The sequence below is a fragment of the Lichenostomus cassidix genome, chromosome 10 (assembly GCF_008360975.1).
Source record: "Lichenostomus cassidix isolate B80296 chromosome 10, HeHo_3.0, whole genome shotgun sequence".
NCBI lineage: Eukaryota > Metazoa > Chordata > Aves > Passeriformes > Meliphagidae > Lichenostomus > Lichenostomus cassidix.
The window spans coordinates 16,889,384-16,906,133 of record NC_139491.1 but is presented as its reverse complement, the minus strand read 5'-3'; the positions used below and the strand labels follow the sequence as shown (position 1 = coordinate 16,906,133).

Below are 16,750 nucleotides of genomic sequence, written 5' to 3'. Positions count from 1 at the left end.
CCTGAGGCGGTCCGAGCCTCCTCCTTCAGCCCTCAGCCCGCGGCCCGAGAGCTCCCGCCCGCCGCTGCCTGAGGCGGTGCGAGCCTCCTCCTTCAGCCCTCAGCCCGCGGCCCGAGAGCTCCCGCCCGCCAATGCCTCAGGCGGTCCGAGCCTCCTCCTTCAGCCCGCAGCCCGAGAGCTCCCGCCCGCCGCTGCCTCAGGCGGTCCGAGCCTACTCCTTCAGCCCGCAGCCCGAGAGCTCCCGCCCGCCGCTGCCTCAGGCGGTCAGAGGCTCCTTCCCCGGCCCTCAGCCCTCAGCCCGCGGCCCCTTAGTTCCCGCCGCCGCTCCTTGAGGCGGTCCGAGTCTCCTTCTGCGGCCCTCATCCCGCGGCCCCTCAGCCTCCGCCTGAGGCGATCCGAGCCTCCTTCCCCGGCCCTCAGCCCTCATCCCGGGGCCCGGCGGAGGCGCTGCCGGAAAGGCCCCGCTCCCGGCGGTGCGGGAGGTGCCGGGGCAGGCGGAGGTGCGGGGCAGATGGAGGTGCGGGGCAGATGGCCCGGGCAGGACGGAGGAGGCGGGAGAGCCCCGGTGCGGTGCGGTGCGGTGTCTGAGGAGGTACCGTTGTGGCGTCTGTGTAGAGACAAACAACCCGTTTTCAAAGAGGCCCTAGTTTTGAAGCGTTTGATGGTTTTATAGAATCTCAGCCTCTAGATCTGGGTCGTTTACGGGAAAAAATAGTTGTTAAGAAAGGAGATGTCGGGTTTTTGCTGAAGGAGGTAAGAAACCTCCTAAACCCATGTACTTTAAAGTGTTATAAACAAAGCTGTTGAGATCGGGACAATTTAAGCCTGCTATTTGCCCTCATTTCTGAGGCACTTTCTGAGTGTTTTTAAAAACTGACACTGTATCAGTTCCAGGAGGGGCAGGGCCTGTGGGAGCCCTGAGGCTGCAGTGCTCCTTCCCCGGCAGTGCCCCTTCCTTCCCCGGCAGTGCCCCTTCCTTCCCCGGCAGTGCCCCTTCCTTCCCCGGCAGTGCCCCTTCCTTCCCCGGCAGTGTTCCTTCCTTCCCCAGCAGTGCCTGCCGAGGGCTGCCCGCTGCCGCCCGGAGCTGTCCGAATTCCCGCCCAGAGCAGCTCACAGCACGCCAGCTCATCGCTCATGAAGCTGGCAGTCAAAGCTGGGGTGTTCTGCAGAGTAAAGCACCAAGCAGTTTGAGCTCATACCTCTGGGAATGACTGCTTTAAAAACTTTTCCTACCTTGGCAACATTAAAATCTGGGCTCTGTCTCAGTATAATTTCGTACCAGTTTTTGGAGATAGAGTTATCAGATTACTTGCAACCTTTCCAGTTAATTAGCTCTCCTGGATGTGCTTGAAAGCTGAGGACTAAGACTGTGTAGTGTCCTTTTATCTTAAATGTGTGAGTAGAAATTCTTAGAATTTATATTTGACAATATACAGCACTTGTAGCCTGCATTTTCTGAGAGTCACTTTGCACTTTTTTTTTTCCCATGACAAGACACCAGAGATACAGCGTTTCCTCTCTTGGTGTTTTATCTTGGTTTTGATGTTGCTTTGAATTGAGAATTGTCATTCACATGTCCGTAATGGCAGATGTGCAGAATTCTCTTGATACTGATTTTCTTTTGGTAACTATATACATAGTTAACAGTTATATTCATGTTGCTTTCTTGTGTTTGTGACTGTATCTGCACCTACCTGTTGTGGGGTTGCACTTGGAATGTAAATTGAGGGGAGAGGAGATATTGTAAATAAGAGAATTTTTTTACATATTTTCAACACCTGTTGGTCTGTGTCTTGTAGGTGTTACTATAATATTGCTACGGTAATAAGGTGTTAATAGTGACTGGTTTGGATCTGTTCTGAGGAGGGCTGAACAACATAGTAATAAACCCATGTGCCTGTACATAATAGACAGCAGTACTGTCTTTTCCCCAGTGATCACTATATTGAGGCTCCCTATAGGGAAATGAATTATATTACATTTAGTCTGCTTAGGCAATCATTACTCTCTCTTTTTTAAATGATTTCTTAATGATTTAAAGACATTGTCTCAAAAAAAAAAAAAGTTCATTTCTATTTGATTTCTTATAGATAAATTATGCTTAATGAAATGCACTCAGAAACCTCAATTTTCTACCACAGAGTATTTTTAAAGCTAGGTAGATGAGATCAAAAAACCAACAAATTTTCACACAAGTTTTTTCTTTCTGTTTATTTCTTTCTCATTAAAAACTCCCTAGAAAGTTCCTGCTTCTCATAGCGAATGCAATTTAGTCACACAGCAGCTTTCATTGGTTTGAGGGACAAAGTCTTGCATTTTTCTCAAGCTGTTTATTCATTCCTCAGTCAGGGCTCAGACCCATGAAGCCTTTTCTTACAGGATAGCACTTCCAGATAAATTCAGTGGGGTCTGAGCATCCTCCCATCCATCATGTGCTGGAAAAGCAACTTTTTAACCAGTTGCAGTAGCAAAAACTGACATTTTTCACATATTTTAGGATTTCAAAGTTGTATTTACAGTTAATTATTTATAGTTCATGAGAACTATTAAGTAAGAGGCAAGTTGTAACAGTCAGTGGAGCATATTGCAATGGTAATGTTTTGTTGCTCTGTAGCATCTTTAAGGAACTTTTTTTAGCCCCACAGCAGCTGTAGTAGGTGAATGTTATTATTCCTTGTTTATCTGTAAGCAAACAGAATTGTGAATAGTTTTCCAGTAAATAAAACAAGCCCCAGAGACTTAGGGGAAGTTTATACAGCATCATTGGAGGACAGAACTTCTCCCACTGCAAGCAGTGATCATTGTTACTCACACCTGCAGCAGAAGTGAGCCCTAAGGACTTGTAGAAGGTAACAACATAATAAATGTACAGGCAGCCCTTCTGGATCAAAACTGTTCTATTTGCTCACAGAGTGACTCTTCCTGAACAGTTGTTCTGCAAGGAAGCAAACACCTGTGTCACAAGGAAATTGTTGGAATATTTGGTATAATGGGCATGAAATTTCTCAGGTTCTTTTCTCCCCCATTAAAAGGTGTAGCAAACCAAGATGTGAAAGCAGCAGATATGCCATGTGATTGTTAAAACTCTGTGTGGATCCTCTCCTGAGCAGGTAAAGTGATCTGTTCATAGGAGCTTGATCTTCCTTTGGTGAGGAGTAAGAGCTTTCATACTTAAACCACCATCACATTCTCACTGCATAATTTACAGAGGCAATTTAAGGTACTCTGACCTGTCTGCTGGAGGTCATTCAACTTACACCCCTCATACTAAATCAGAGTGGTCACCTGCTATAGCAGCCATGGCTTGCAACACTTCAGAGCAGGGAAACCTGCACAGGAGGCTGTCTGGAGCTGCCAGCCTGGTGTGTCCAAGTCCCTGAGCTGTGGCTGTAGAAACAAAGCCCTGCAGCTCTGCTCAGAGAGCAGCTTCAGGGAGGGTGAGACCATTGCAGCCCACAGCCCTCTTGCTGTGAAGTACTACACTGTGGTACTTGGGTAACAGTGTATTTCCTGCTCTACGATTAAAATTTCTAGAACAGATGAGCAGTGGCTATTAAACCATTGTCTCTGGAATAATGAGCAGTGGAATGGCAAGATTATTGCATATATGCAGTCCTCCTTACTAAACTTTGCAACTGATTGCAAGAGGTACGTTATGTATTCTAAATAGCTTCAAATCACTTGGTTTTCCAAACAGTTTTAAAAATCTGAAATACAGTGAAGTTTGGTGGTTCTGGTAGCATTTAAGGTCAGTTCCTGCTGTGCACATTGAAAAGTATTGATTTGTTGCAGCAACATGCTGGGAGTAAGTTTGCTTAACACCCAGGTGGAAAATACAACTAATCTTTGATAAATATGAACAGATAGAAAAAGTGAAGAGTAAACTGGAAGATTATCTGAACTTTGACATGCACAACCAAATAGGAGTGAAAAAGACTTCGTGCATTATACTGCCTTTGAATATTACCCAATTAATATAGCAAGATTATTATGCATTGAAATACAGTTACCACTGTAATATGCTTGAGAAGAGCTAGCTGGTATAGTGGAAGCCTCAACAGTTTTTAAAATGTGTATTTTAATTCTGTTTTCTAAGAAAAAATACTCTTCAGAGTATGGCAAGAAGAATTTGAGAAACTGTTTCTTTTTGGTCCATATACTCAGTGGGTGCTGTTCCCTGGGTAAGCTGAATATTTCTTTTAAAGCAGTTAACTCTTTTAGCCATACAGATTTCCCTGCAAAATTTCCCTGCAATAGAATAAAACCAAGGCATTTCTAATATTCAAGAGAAAGTGGAGGTGGCAGAGTGGAAAGCCAGGCCCAAAGGAAGAAAGAGGAGTATGTCTGTGAACCTCAGGATCTCTGCCTCTGGCCTACATTGTAACCACAACTAAGCCTTACCTGGTTAATGCTTTCCATGCAGCCCTGCTGCTGTTTTACTGCTGTTACTCTGATTCAAAAGATAGTCTCTGTCCGATGTGTGTGTCATCTAGGGTACAGTGGGACCAAGCCGCCAGGGAGATAAAAGCAGGTGACAAATGAAGAGATGGGATGTCAGCTTTTCACCATAGCAGTACTGCTAGATGAACAGAATCACTAAAAGATACAGAGCCAAATCCACCCCTGCTGGCAATTAACTTCTGTCTAATAACATTAGAGGTAATTTGGCCATTTATATTTAATCTGATTTGCATAGAAGGGCAGCTTGAAGTAGGTGGCTGTGAATGGAATGCTATTTTGTGCAAATCACTTACCTAAGTATTGGTCTGGTCTCACTGAGAGCAGCTGTTATCTCTTGCATTTCAGTAATTGGAACCTAGCACCAGATCAGAGATATTAACCATGCTTAATTAGATGTATAACCACTAAAGCCAATGATGGAGCTCATTCAGAGTTGAGGATGGGTATGAACTTTCAGAACTGTGCAAGTTCTTAGTCTCAAGTGGCCCTTATAGATCATTGGTTTCTGATAAAAAAATTAAAATTGAAGTACTGTATTTTGCAGATTTTTTAAATTTTTTTTTAAAATATTCTGACTTATCTGTGGAAAACCTTTTGGAACATAATAAGAATCCAATGCCACTATATACCAGGGAAAAAGGAAAAAAAGCACTAATGGCTGGGAAAACAGAGATCAGTTTGGCCATGCAAGAGTCAGTACAACTGTGATATTTGAACAGATGCTTGCTGATCTTTTGATCTCATAGATAGATAGATCACTCAGTTTGTATTTTCCTTACTACTGTAGCTTCTTCTCTCTTATTCTGAACTGTGCTGCAATATGCTGTATTGCTAGTATCCATTTCTTTGATGCTACAATTCTGATGTTTGCTTATTGCTAGTAAGCCCTGTTGCCTACATTCTCATCCCAAGCCATTTGTTTTGTGTATGTGATAATACCTTTTAATTTTTGTAGCTCAGGGCAGTGCTGGTTTGCAACTAATCAAACCTGCATTTCTAAACGTTATAATTTGAATAAGCCATAACAACAGCCTGCAGTTCAGCACTTTGTAGACTGTTCTTACCTACATATCCAACACACTCCATCGGATATTTTTACTATGTATACAACGTATTTGCTTTCATTATACTTTTATATGTTTGTTCTTTGCTGTTATACACCAAGGTAAAGTGAACTCCTATTATCCAATCCTGTTATCAGGCCAGGATCTTTAGAAGCTGTAGGGGAAAGCACAAGATAATTCTCCAAGTGTTTTTATTAAATGTGCTATCTTGATGAGGAAATGAAATAATGACCATTGGCAGACTGTAAATAAAGAAGTTAGGAATTTTACCTTGTCCTGCTCCTATGTGTGTGAATGGAAAGTGAACTTATAATGGGTCCTCCCTCCCCATGCCCATCCGTTCTCACTCAGACTTCTTCCTGCTGTTGTTAGAAGAGCTTATCCTTCTGCAGATGTTAGATAATATAATTTTGTCTGTCTGCTTCTCATAATGCTCTTTTATTTTTTTATTTTCCCATCAATAGGGCTGTGGTGCGCTAGAACACCCCGTGAGCCCTCTACTGGCACTTTCTGCTTTTGCTTTAGGCTGTGGTAGCGTTTTTTCAAGCAAGCTGTGCTTGCTTGAGACTAAGGAGTTGGGTTAGCGTCTGTTAGACTACTTTAATCTTGCCGATTTTTTTTTTTTTAATTTAGTTAATGTGCGAAGGAGTCTTTGCGTTCACTGCTGTACCCGGGAGTTTGGTACCTTTGGTGGTGAACTCGCATCCTCGATAGGCGCAGCGCAGAGATGAGCGTTTCCTGCGCATTCCCCGCGGCACCTGGTGCTGTCGTGGGGACAATCAGGGCAGCGTGAGGCTCACCCAGCCGGGTGGCCCCGGGCAGCCCGGAGCAGCGCCGATGGCAGAGCTGCCCGGGTCAGCGTGCGGTGCCCGTGAACTCCCCAGCTCCCAGGCTGGCTGCGGCTGCCCGGCAGTACGGCTGCGCTGCCCAGCGCCTCTGGCTGACGCAGAGCTGCTCCAAAACCTGGAGGTGCCGTCAGGAGAGCCCTGAGTGACACCCCGAGGCAAGAGAGAGCTGCGTTCTGCTAGGAGAGGCTGGTCGGGGTTTGGGTTAGAAAAGCTCCGTATGCCTCTTAGAAAAGCATCTGAACAGGGGCAGATTGGTATCCCTGTTTTTGCACGACACCTGCCTGTGATTTTAACACTTTCCTTCCTGGCACGCTCTAGTCAAGCCTTTGCAAAGATTTCCCGGGCTGTGTCCTTCCTCACTGGGCAGGTACAGTCCACACCAGTTCGATGCAGGCTCTGGGATTGTTTCAGCACACTCACGGAGTATACGTGCTCTAAATGCCTACAACACAGAGGAATCCAGCTACTTCTAATGGGATGCATTTGCAGAGAGGAAGAATTCCTCATTTAAGATGGGTAATAAGCAAACGATATTTACTGATGAACAGCTAGATGCCTACCAGGTAAGATACTTTGGTTTGCGTTAGGGGATGGAAAGGAATAATCTACATATGTTTATGATTTGCCGTTTTGTTTGGTTTGGGCAGCATTTTTTTTTTTTTTCTAATATAATTGAAAACTTCCTTTGTAACCTGCATGTATATATTCTACTGTTCCTGCCAGCAGCTACAATAATACTCTAAGGCTGGGTCGTTGAATATACTCATTAAATTCCCTCTCTGTATAGAGGGAGAAGAGTCACATCCTCAATGTCTGAACTAGGAAGCAGGATAAAGATTGTGACTAGCTTGGCAAAATGTAGCACCTTCTCTCCCCAGTGCCTTTGCTGACAATAGAGTGGAAAGGGAAAAAAAAAGGTCTTGTCTAAATCCACTTCTCCTAAGGATAAGTCATAGAAATATGCTTAATGTAATTGCAGATTAGGTGTTGTTATGCTTGCATCCACTCCTGGAAAACAGTTTTTTACCTGAACATAAGTAAGTGTGCATTTTATGTCAGGGTAACTTGGTACTTCTTTAGTTACTTAATGCATGAACTGTTTTTAAATAGCGTAAAAAAAAAAATCCCAGTTTTTAGCCATGTTTCAGCACACTGAAAATCTCACTGAAATGGGTTACAGGAAGCTCTCTGCACAGTGGGCATATTGAGCAAGTTTCTGAAAATAAAGTGAGGCAATGAATTGGGTAGAAGTGCCAAAGAAGGAGGCAGCTGACTCCTTAAGAGAGGCAGCCAGGGCTGGCTGCACTGCTCTCTTCTACTACATGAGGTGACAAACATTGAACTAGTAGCACAGGAAATGAAGTTTTAGTTTATCTTGTGATAACCAAGGGACAGATACAGACCCATAAGGGACTGGGTAATTTAATAACATTTTACCTTTTTGATCTTTGATAAAAGTCGCTGAAGTAGAAACTATTATTTTAGTTACTCATTTTATTTCAAGTTACTGCTAACATGGACTTGTCACAGGTGTAAATAGTGAGCCACAGAATGAGGGCAGGTGTATATTCTAAAATACTTTGAACCATTATCCCATGCTGAAAATAAGGCATAAATTAAATGCTTTTATAAATACCTAGTTTTTTGGGGGGTTTTTTGGTCATTGTAGGAAATGTGACAATGGACTTCCTTTAATTTCCACTTTGTCACACTTCTCACCAGCAGTCTGTAATGTATTAATCTAAGTTAATGGTCTCAGACTTCGTCCAAGATCCAAAAAAGCTTTTTCACATCCCTGCTGGATAGGCGAGAGGGAAATCAAAGATCTGTAAAGCACCAATGTCTGTCTTCTTACTAACAATAAAAGTGAACACAGAACAGAGCACAACTGCAGTGAAACAAAACAAAATCCAAATGTAATTAATGTTATCTTCTTGACATAAACTGGCAAATGCAGGAGCTGAAATGTCATCCCTAATTCAGTGCTCTTCATGTAGAAATTGCCTCTCTCTAATGGGTTTTGCAGCCCCTGCCTTTCATAATGCTGGGTAATTGATCTCGAAGCCTGGCAGGGGTTGGGCCCAGTGCATTGAGTCGCCTTTGGGATTTCTCTGTTACAGGCAGACTTGTAGTTCATTAGTGCAGAGACAGATAATTTTTGACTAGTAACAGCACTTGTTATATTTGGTAAGTACCATAAAAGACCAAGTTTCAGGACAATAACTGACCGGCAGAATTTGTCAGGGAGGAACTTTAGTCTCATGCTGTAAAGAATCAGAAAAAGACATAATTTTAATGGTGATTTGCCTCTGATCTACTGGTTTTCCATACCTCTTTTAAACAAAACGATCCTGGGCTGACTGCTGGAGGCAGCTACACAGAGAGCTCTTGCCTCTCTGCTGAATCCTGTGGAAGAAGGCAGTTTGTATAATACAAGTGGAGCTGTTTGCCTTGGGGTTTGCCATCCTACCTGCAATTTTCTCGTTCGTGGAATTTCTTCAGAACAGAAAAGGGAAGAATGGGGCAATGTTTCCATTTTTTTTTTTTTAATGCAGATATTTATGTCTTGAGCCAGCAGCTAAGTTACCAGAGCCTCTAAACCTGGGCCAAAGTAAAACTGTGTACCACAGTCCACATTGCAACAGCCTGTTGTGAACATCTGTACCCCAGTGTACATGAGGGGATCTGCACATAAATTGCTTTTATAAATGGACCATTGGTTCATCTTTTTTTCTTTTTTTCCCTAAAGCAGTTTCTTGTGAGTTTGTGTGTCTGTAAGTTAGTACTGTGCTCCTTACAATAATACTCCAGGATCCAGGGTTCATAGTATCAGCATACAGAAGCAAAAGAGTCAATCATTTTTGTAAAATATGTCTTAGTTGTTTGGTTTTTTTTTTTTTTACTTCCTCCCAGTTCCTGTTGGAAAACTGTTCAAAATCTCACTCACCTCATGGTTAGACTTACAATTTCTTTATTCAAATATATATCTGACATTGTATTATCTGGTTGTAACGTCTACCATTTCTGTCTTTAGCACAAATTGCTTCAAGCTTATAGCACCTAAACACTGTTTCAGGAGGAAATTTTTTTTTTTAAATTCATTATGTTTTATATGCTTGTTCCATAGAAGGCACTATGAGTTGGAAAAGTGAGAAGTTTTACCGTGTTTAAAGCATGGTAAAACCTATGCTAGTAGCTTTGGCTTTAGAGAGTGAAGACTAAGCTGCAGAAAAATCACCGGCTTGAGGAGCTAGCACACATAAATCTCAGATGATTAGTATGATATTAATGAAATAAATCAAATCAAATCAGTTTTATTTACCTAAAGCTTTCTGGAAAGCCTATGCACCTTTTTTTTTGCATGTAAATTGTCATATTGAAGAGTCACGTTTTTGGAAGAACTTTTACGTTTAAATTAAAGAATTATAAATCTGGTCACCCACAGGATGACCTCAGTGTTTTAATGGACAAGTTTTTTAAATGCTCTTCATTAAGACTGGTGATGGGTAGCCAGTTGAAACTGTTTGTGAAAGAGTTCCTGTAACAGAACTTGATGATATTACACTTTTCAGCTTTTTTTTTTTCAATCACAGTAGGTAGAGGCAAATTAAAGAGAGGAGATTTGCAGTATTTCCCCTTGTCATATCACCTGCTGTTAAGATCGTGTCACCAGTTATTATGATAGTGTTCTAGTTGGCATCTCTTTGCATTTTCATAAGTGAAGTGTTTTGCAAATTAGGCTTTTGCTAGCACAGATTTCCTCATAGAGATTCACCTCATTTAAAATGCTGGCCTTGTAAAAAAAGGAATTCTACTGGGCATTTATGATTCTCATGCCCTTTGAGTTTTGGTTGTGATTTTGGCGGGGGGTTTGTGGGTGAGGGTTTTGGTAGGTTGTTGTTGGGGTTTTTGTACACAAAATGCAAAATCTAAGCATGGTCTGTCTAGGAAACAGTTAAGTATTGACAGGCAAGAAAGATGGATTTCATTGCAATTGAAGAATATTTTAAAATTAAGGTCTTAAAAGTTGCCTACAGATTTTGGGGTCAAGTCTCATATTTAGAAAAGAAAATGAACTGAAATTTTAGGGAGTTTTGAATGATGCTGTGTGCAGATGCTTGAAGCACTGGAAAATACGTGTATGCAGCAAAGCAACATCAGAACCATATATACATCTTGATGCATGGCATTTCTAACTGAAAAACAATTGTATTGAGTAGGAAATGCAGAGGAACTGTGCTTGGGCTCTGGACAAACTCCTGCACTGTTCAGTCAATCTCATTCCCTTTTCTGGGATTATTCAAAGAAGGCATATGCATTTGGTACAAATTTGGTTCTTACTTGGTTTTTTTTTACTTTTTTTTTTTTATTTTTCCCCCTCTATAACCTAGAGTTTATAGGGCATATTACTGGTTTTATTGCAAGCCATTTGTATTTGTTCATTAGTGGTATTATTTATTCTACATTATTTAATGCAGTCTCAAAACAAACTGATGTTTACCCTGGCAGTCTTATAGGCAATATTGCAATACAATATAGTACTGTGAAATAGTGACTTGCTTCTTTTACATGAGAATTTCTCTATTACAGAGCTCACTTTTTTCCTTTTATCAAAACTGAAGTCAAAGTGTGATTCAACTATATTTCGTGAGAATCACACAAAACCTAAGGAAACAATTTATGTTATGATCTGTCAAGAAACACCATTTGTAAAGTAAAACAGGTTCATCAAGCTATCTTTTGAAAAGCCATGCTTGACTTCATCCAGGGTCTTGGAAAATTAGCTATTTGCAAGAATACAAAAAGTGCAATCACAGGTTCTCCAGGATCATCTGTAAAAAGTATTTTCCATTTGATACAGTATTGCTGTTATTATGCAAGTTAAAGTAACATAATAATGGAGCAAGTTTTTTGTGAAATTATCCTTTGGTCAGATTCTGGTTTCACATTACCATTTGATGTATATATAGATTGAGCAAAATTGCTTTTGTTGGCAGTTTGCTTCTTCTCAGTCCTTACTAATGTCTGGCTTGTTTCTACTCCCCTGTTGCAGTGTAAATATATAAACTGGTTCTTAGAGCTGCAGTTTTTTTCCTTCTGAAACTCAGTGGGTGTTTTGGTTGGTTTGGGTGTAGCTGTAAAGTAAATATTAACATTTTGGTAAAATTTTCATTGGTGTTCTGATGCAAACATTTTTTAACTGACTGTTAACTCTTTATACACTCACAGTGAGGAAAATACATCAATATTTATGCTGTGTTGAGTCAGTCTTGCACAACTCTATGCCAGTCTTAGTTGTATGGAATGTAGAACAAAAGTACTGCATTTGTAAAATGTTACCAGAACAGAGTTAATAATAGATCTTTTCTGAAAGTTCATTTGCTTCTGTCTGGTACCGAGTTCTTGGTTGCTTCACAGGATGATGTTCTAATGGTGTTTTGATTAAATGCTCTTACACATATTTTGTACTTTGACACAGTACAAAATGTCATCTGTGATATTAAAAATGAAACCTCTGAAATAATTTGCTTGAAATATTACCTTTTAAATGCTGCAGCATCCAGTAGTTAGCATTTTTAAAGAGCTGCTCTCTGAGATAGTTATATGGTTTACATTACCTACATTATCTGTAGTTTGCTTGCTTTTGTTTGAGACTTTTTTTTTTTAATTTGCAGTGATTTTGTAAGGCTGATCTATATTATTTTCTCATCTATAAAACTTTCCAATGAAGCTGTTGCAGCATCAGAATAAACCTGACCTTATGAAACTATACATACAAAAAGCATAATATACATGTATTGTCTTAGAAGAGAAATATGCATTTAATGGCTTTAAGAAATACTGTTTAACAGCAGTTCTGCATATTTGAGTATTTTTATTCTTTCATTCTGTTGTTGATTTCTCCAGTTTTTGTTCTGGGGAGAAGAGTTTTGATATCTCCGTGAAATTAGCTTTATTTAAGAGCTGTGCTTTCTGCACAATACTTGTTTCTGGAAGTGGTGATTGGTAACCTCCCATTCAGAGGACTCTGCTGCCATTCACAAGCTGTGTGCTGCCCTAGGGAATTGGGGAATTGGTAATCCATCCCCCAGAACAGCTGACACGTGGGCTGATGGTGGAGCCACACCTCCTGGTGAGCTCTGTGTGGACAGTTAAGTAGCAGCATTGTCAGAGCAGTTCTCTCTCCCTATTTTTTGTTCAATTCACTGTAGAAATCAATACAAGGCAGAACCAACTTAGGAGTTTCCAGTAAAGTCCTACAGACTAACAGAAAAGGTGGTAGACCACCCTATTTCAGTCTGTTCTGTCCTAAATCTGCATTCATCTGACATAGGAAATAAAAGAATAAAACTAACAACATGTGTGTTCTGCTCTTCTATAAAAATAAATGTTAAGAGCAGAGACTGTTAACTGTGCTTTGCAAGCAATGCTGACTGACTTGCAGAAAGTCCCAATAGCAGCCATGAGCCAAGCTACTTGTGGAACCTAAATACATCAGCTGTCTGCCTCTTCTCTCTGCAAAGTATTTTAAGAAGCAATTAAGCTATCTCAATGCTAAATTTGAGAATCAAGTCCCATTATCCAAGGTCATGATCTCATGGAAATCAATGGGAAATTTATTTTCTGTTTGCTTGATTTTATTGGCTTTCCTGTAAGATGTTAAGTGGATAATTGCAGATTTGTTTTAGTGGTATTTTACCTCCAAAAACCATCAGTGATCCCATGTTTGACTTCTAATTAACTTGACTATTAAGGACACAAAGATAGACTGAGAGGGATAGTTGATCTTGGAAAAGGAACATGTATGTTCTTAGGGGCTGGAATGGGTGACCTGTCAAGGCAAAGCCTCTGTTCTAAACACGCTAAAACCCCCAAAGGCCTGCTCTTAGCAGAAGTATTTCAGGCCACTGTATAGCACTAGAAATAAAGGCAATGATTCTCAGCATCAATTCTTGCCAGAAATGTTGAACTGATAAGAATTATGAAAACTCTGGTAATGTTTATTTGTTCAGTATTTAGTTTGTGCTTTTCTAGCAAGACTCCCAATGGCTTTAGTGTCCAGACAGAACAGACAGGTTGCTTTTTGTGTTCCTAGTAAACTCAAATACAGTTCACAAAATAGCAGATGTGTTCCATGATACCTCTGGCTTGAATGAAAATCAAAGTTATCATGTGTATAAATGACAAATGCTTTCCAGAGCCCACTTCACCTTTCCTTATGAAAGAGTGAATTTAATATGTTAATTTACTATTTATTGTCCTTCATTGTGTATTTTCTGTATGAATGAAGTAGCCAGAAGCAAATTGGATGATTCACCTCCGTGTTTCTTTGGCCAAAAGTCTTTAATTAAATTGGAATTAAATTGCTGAAGTTCCAGCAACTATGAAATGTGATTATGGTATTTAGACCTTTGTTCCATCATGGTTTTAATCCAGCTTAGTGCTGTGCTTTCAAAAAAAGGAGAAAAAAGGTCAGTCCTGCACCCCTTTCGTGGCATCAATAGACACTTGTTTTATCTTTATCTCTTGTACCAGCACTGCCAACACTACATTATTTTAAGTCCCTGAAAGGAAATGATCCAAGCTGGAAATGCATCCATTATTGCAAGGTTCATTTGCAAACACATTAGTTCCTTCCTTTAGTTCCTTCCTTCGGAGTTCTCTGAAGTGATTATTCTACCCATCGAGGTGAAGTGTGCAGGAAGGAAAGGCAGAAATAAGAAGGTGGGAGAAGCAAGAGGGATGGCTGGACTTCCCTGTCAGAGGTCACGTGGAGCTGTGGTTTTGTGTTTGCCATTTCACACCAGACAGGCTTTTTAATGGCAAATCATTTCATAGGTGGCATCATCTCACTGAATCAGAAGCATAGGCCAGGTTATAACGAGTTTGTGGTGCTTTAACCCTGAGCAGCTTTAAGATATCTCTTAAGAGTGAGACCACTCTTAAATTTTTTTTTTTACACCCCTCATCCCTGACAATTCCATATAATTGGCAGGCATAATTGGAATACTGCTGTCAGTAACAATGGTCAGGCAGATAGTTGCAACTACTTGTGCTATAAAGGTTTTCAATATTAGTGGGGTTTGGATTATATTAGTAAAAATGTTGTTGATTAAAAACCAGGCATGCGGTAGTGTTGTCAATGTCATGAAGCAACTCAGCTTAGAATAAAATATAAAAAATTTGTGGACTGTAAGAAAAATGGTTTATTATTTGATCTCCTAATTTGTCTTCTAAATAGCATTTTTGCAGGACTTTTGCAAGGTAAAGGGTAACTTTTCTTTTTAATCTTTGTCTCCATTTGTATATCACTTCCCTGTCAGCTTTCTAAAGTGGCTGCTGTTTTCCCCAGCCTGTCTAATTACAGAAGATTGCTGCTGAAGGCATTACAATTATTTGTGAGACTACACCTGCCCTTTCTTAGTAAAGAAGCATCCTTAAGTGACAGTTTGACTGTGTTGATTGTGTGGAATTAAGGCAGACTTGACCAGCTGGCTCCAATATCACTTTGTGCAGTTCCAGACAATTGACATCAGTGTCAGCAGCTCCCAAGGTGCTTCCTCCTGGGCCTTGTAGCTGCACAATCCACTGAAGGAAGAGCTGCTGCTTCTGCCACTTTGTATGGAGGAGAGCAAGGCAGCTCAATAATTGATACCCTGTGGGGCTGATCGCATTCCTGGACACCTGAGACAGGCTGGTTGACTGCTTCAGCCAGCTGGGATCCTTCGCTTCTCCCCTCCTTGGAAGAAGCAGGCATTTAGCCAGAATGAGTCTCAGCTTGGGAAAGAGAGACTTTTTCACTGGTTGACTGAAGAGCAGCACTGGGGGAGTCAAACTAGTTGTATGTACTCTAGGCAGGAGTTACCAAGTCTGATAGTGTTATCTTGTCACTAGCTGATTTTATGATCATAAAATGATAGCTTCTAAATATCTTTACTTTAAAGGAGAAAAGCTACAAAGAGCTTAATTGTTAGGCAAATGCCTTGCCACATCACACAGGCCTGTGAGAGAGGTGGAAAATCAGGAAAAATTGTCTGTGTTGGTGGTTGTTCCCTATATATACAGCCTCATGAGCTGGCTCTAAGATCAAGTTGCACATTCTCTGAATTGATGAATGCTGTCCTCAACTGATTATCAAATATTTCATTGCCATTGGTGTTCCTAGTCTTGGATGCAGGGCAGAATTTCCATTAAATACATGCTAGGTAAAATAGTGGAGATTAAAGGATTATTTTTTGTTGAGTTGGGACTGATTATTACATTTCCTCATGGCACCTGAAATTATAACTTTTTTTGTGACTGACATAGAAATGCATGACATGCAAACTCTTCCACTGCTCATATTCTGCTTCTTTGGTGAAGTGTTTGAATTCTAATATAACACAGGTGTTCATGAAGTAAATTAAACCAATGTAAATTCAGTCACATCACAGGGCCATTTAGAATGCAAGTGAATGCTTGCATGCTCTTATGTTCAGCCAGCTCTACTTTGCATTTTAGTAAGTTATTTCTAATTCTGTGGTAGCACAAGGAGAGCTGAATAGTTTGCTGCTGTTCAGAGCAGGGTCTGTCCATTTATCCATGCTCCTAAACTAGAGCAGTTTGTAGCCTTCACCAAAGTGACCACAGTGCAAACTAATTGTTAGCAAAGAGAGTTAATAACTGAAAAATAACCATTTGATTTTATTATTAAACCAGTTGTCTCCAGTAGGGGGATACTTCAAGTTAGAAGACAACTTTTGTCATCTATTTGTTTATAGTTCTCCATATTCATTTGTTGAATACTTTTGGCACATACCTTATCTTTTGTATTGGATTTTACTTATGATCTGGTCATTCCACATTGGAGAAGTATCTTAGCAAGCTGCTTTTTTTTCCTCCTGGACTATCACATTACCAATATCTTTCTTTTTACTGATAGGCCTGTTCTTGGAATATTTCTGTTATTTTATGGTGTATATTGCTTTCTGAGTCAAAAGTAGATGGCAACCAAATGGCATCGTTAATGTTTTACTGTCAGATCTGAGCTTTCTTCCAAAAGGTTGAAAAATAATTCTTTGCAGTTGTTTTCAATATTTCTGCAGTACAGTGACACATTTTGTTTTTTTAACAGGATTGCACGTTCTTCACTCGGAAGGAAATCCTTCGGTAAGTAAATTTTTTAAATTTCTCCTTTGTGATCCATGTGGTAGGGGCTATATCTTTTTATCTTACTTGTGAGGAAACCAGATAAAGCTAGTTATTCTGTAGGAATGAATGAGAATAGGGTTGAACTTGAGATACACTTATAATGTGTAATTGTCATAAGGAGAATGATGGTGATTAGCTTGAGGTAATTATCACAGATGTTTTTTGGGTTGAGCCAGTGACTTGTAT

General features: G+C 40.4%; 1 protein-coding gene across 9 annotated transcripts in view; it reads left to right on the top strand.

Annotated features, from left to right (window-relative positions):
* Window positions 1–77: 77 nt before the first annotated feature.
* The window catches only part of CIB2 (calcium and integrin binding family member 2), a 38,853-nt gene continuing 22,180 nt past the window's right edge, over window positions 78–16,750 (top strand). For 3 of the 9 annotated variants that reach the window (XR_014854349.1, XR_014854348.1, XM_085070913.1), the window contains exons 1-2: window positions 6,218–6,936; window positions 16,488–16,522. Coding sequence is in view for 1 of the 9 variants with exons in the window: in XM_085070913.1 (XP_084927039.1) it covers window positions 6,886–6,936; window positions 16,488–16,522 (86 nt within the window). In the remaining 8 variants the exon portion in view is untranslated. Of the gene's footprint in view, window positions 754–2,036; window positions 3,649–3,698; window positions 4,660–6,216; window positions 6,937–16,487; window positions 16,523–16,750 lie in introns of those variants that run through there. The other 6 variants (XM_085070915.1, XM_085070918.1, XM_085070916.1 and 3 more) reach the window with 6 other exon arrangements.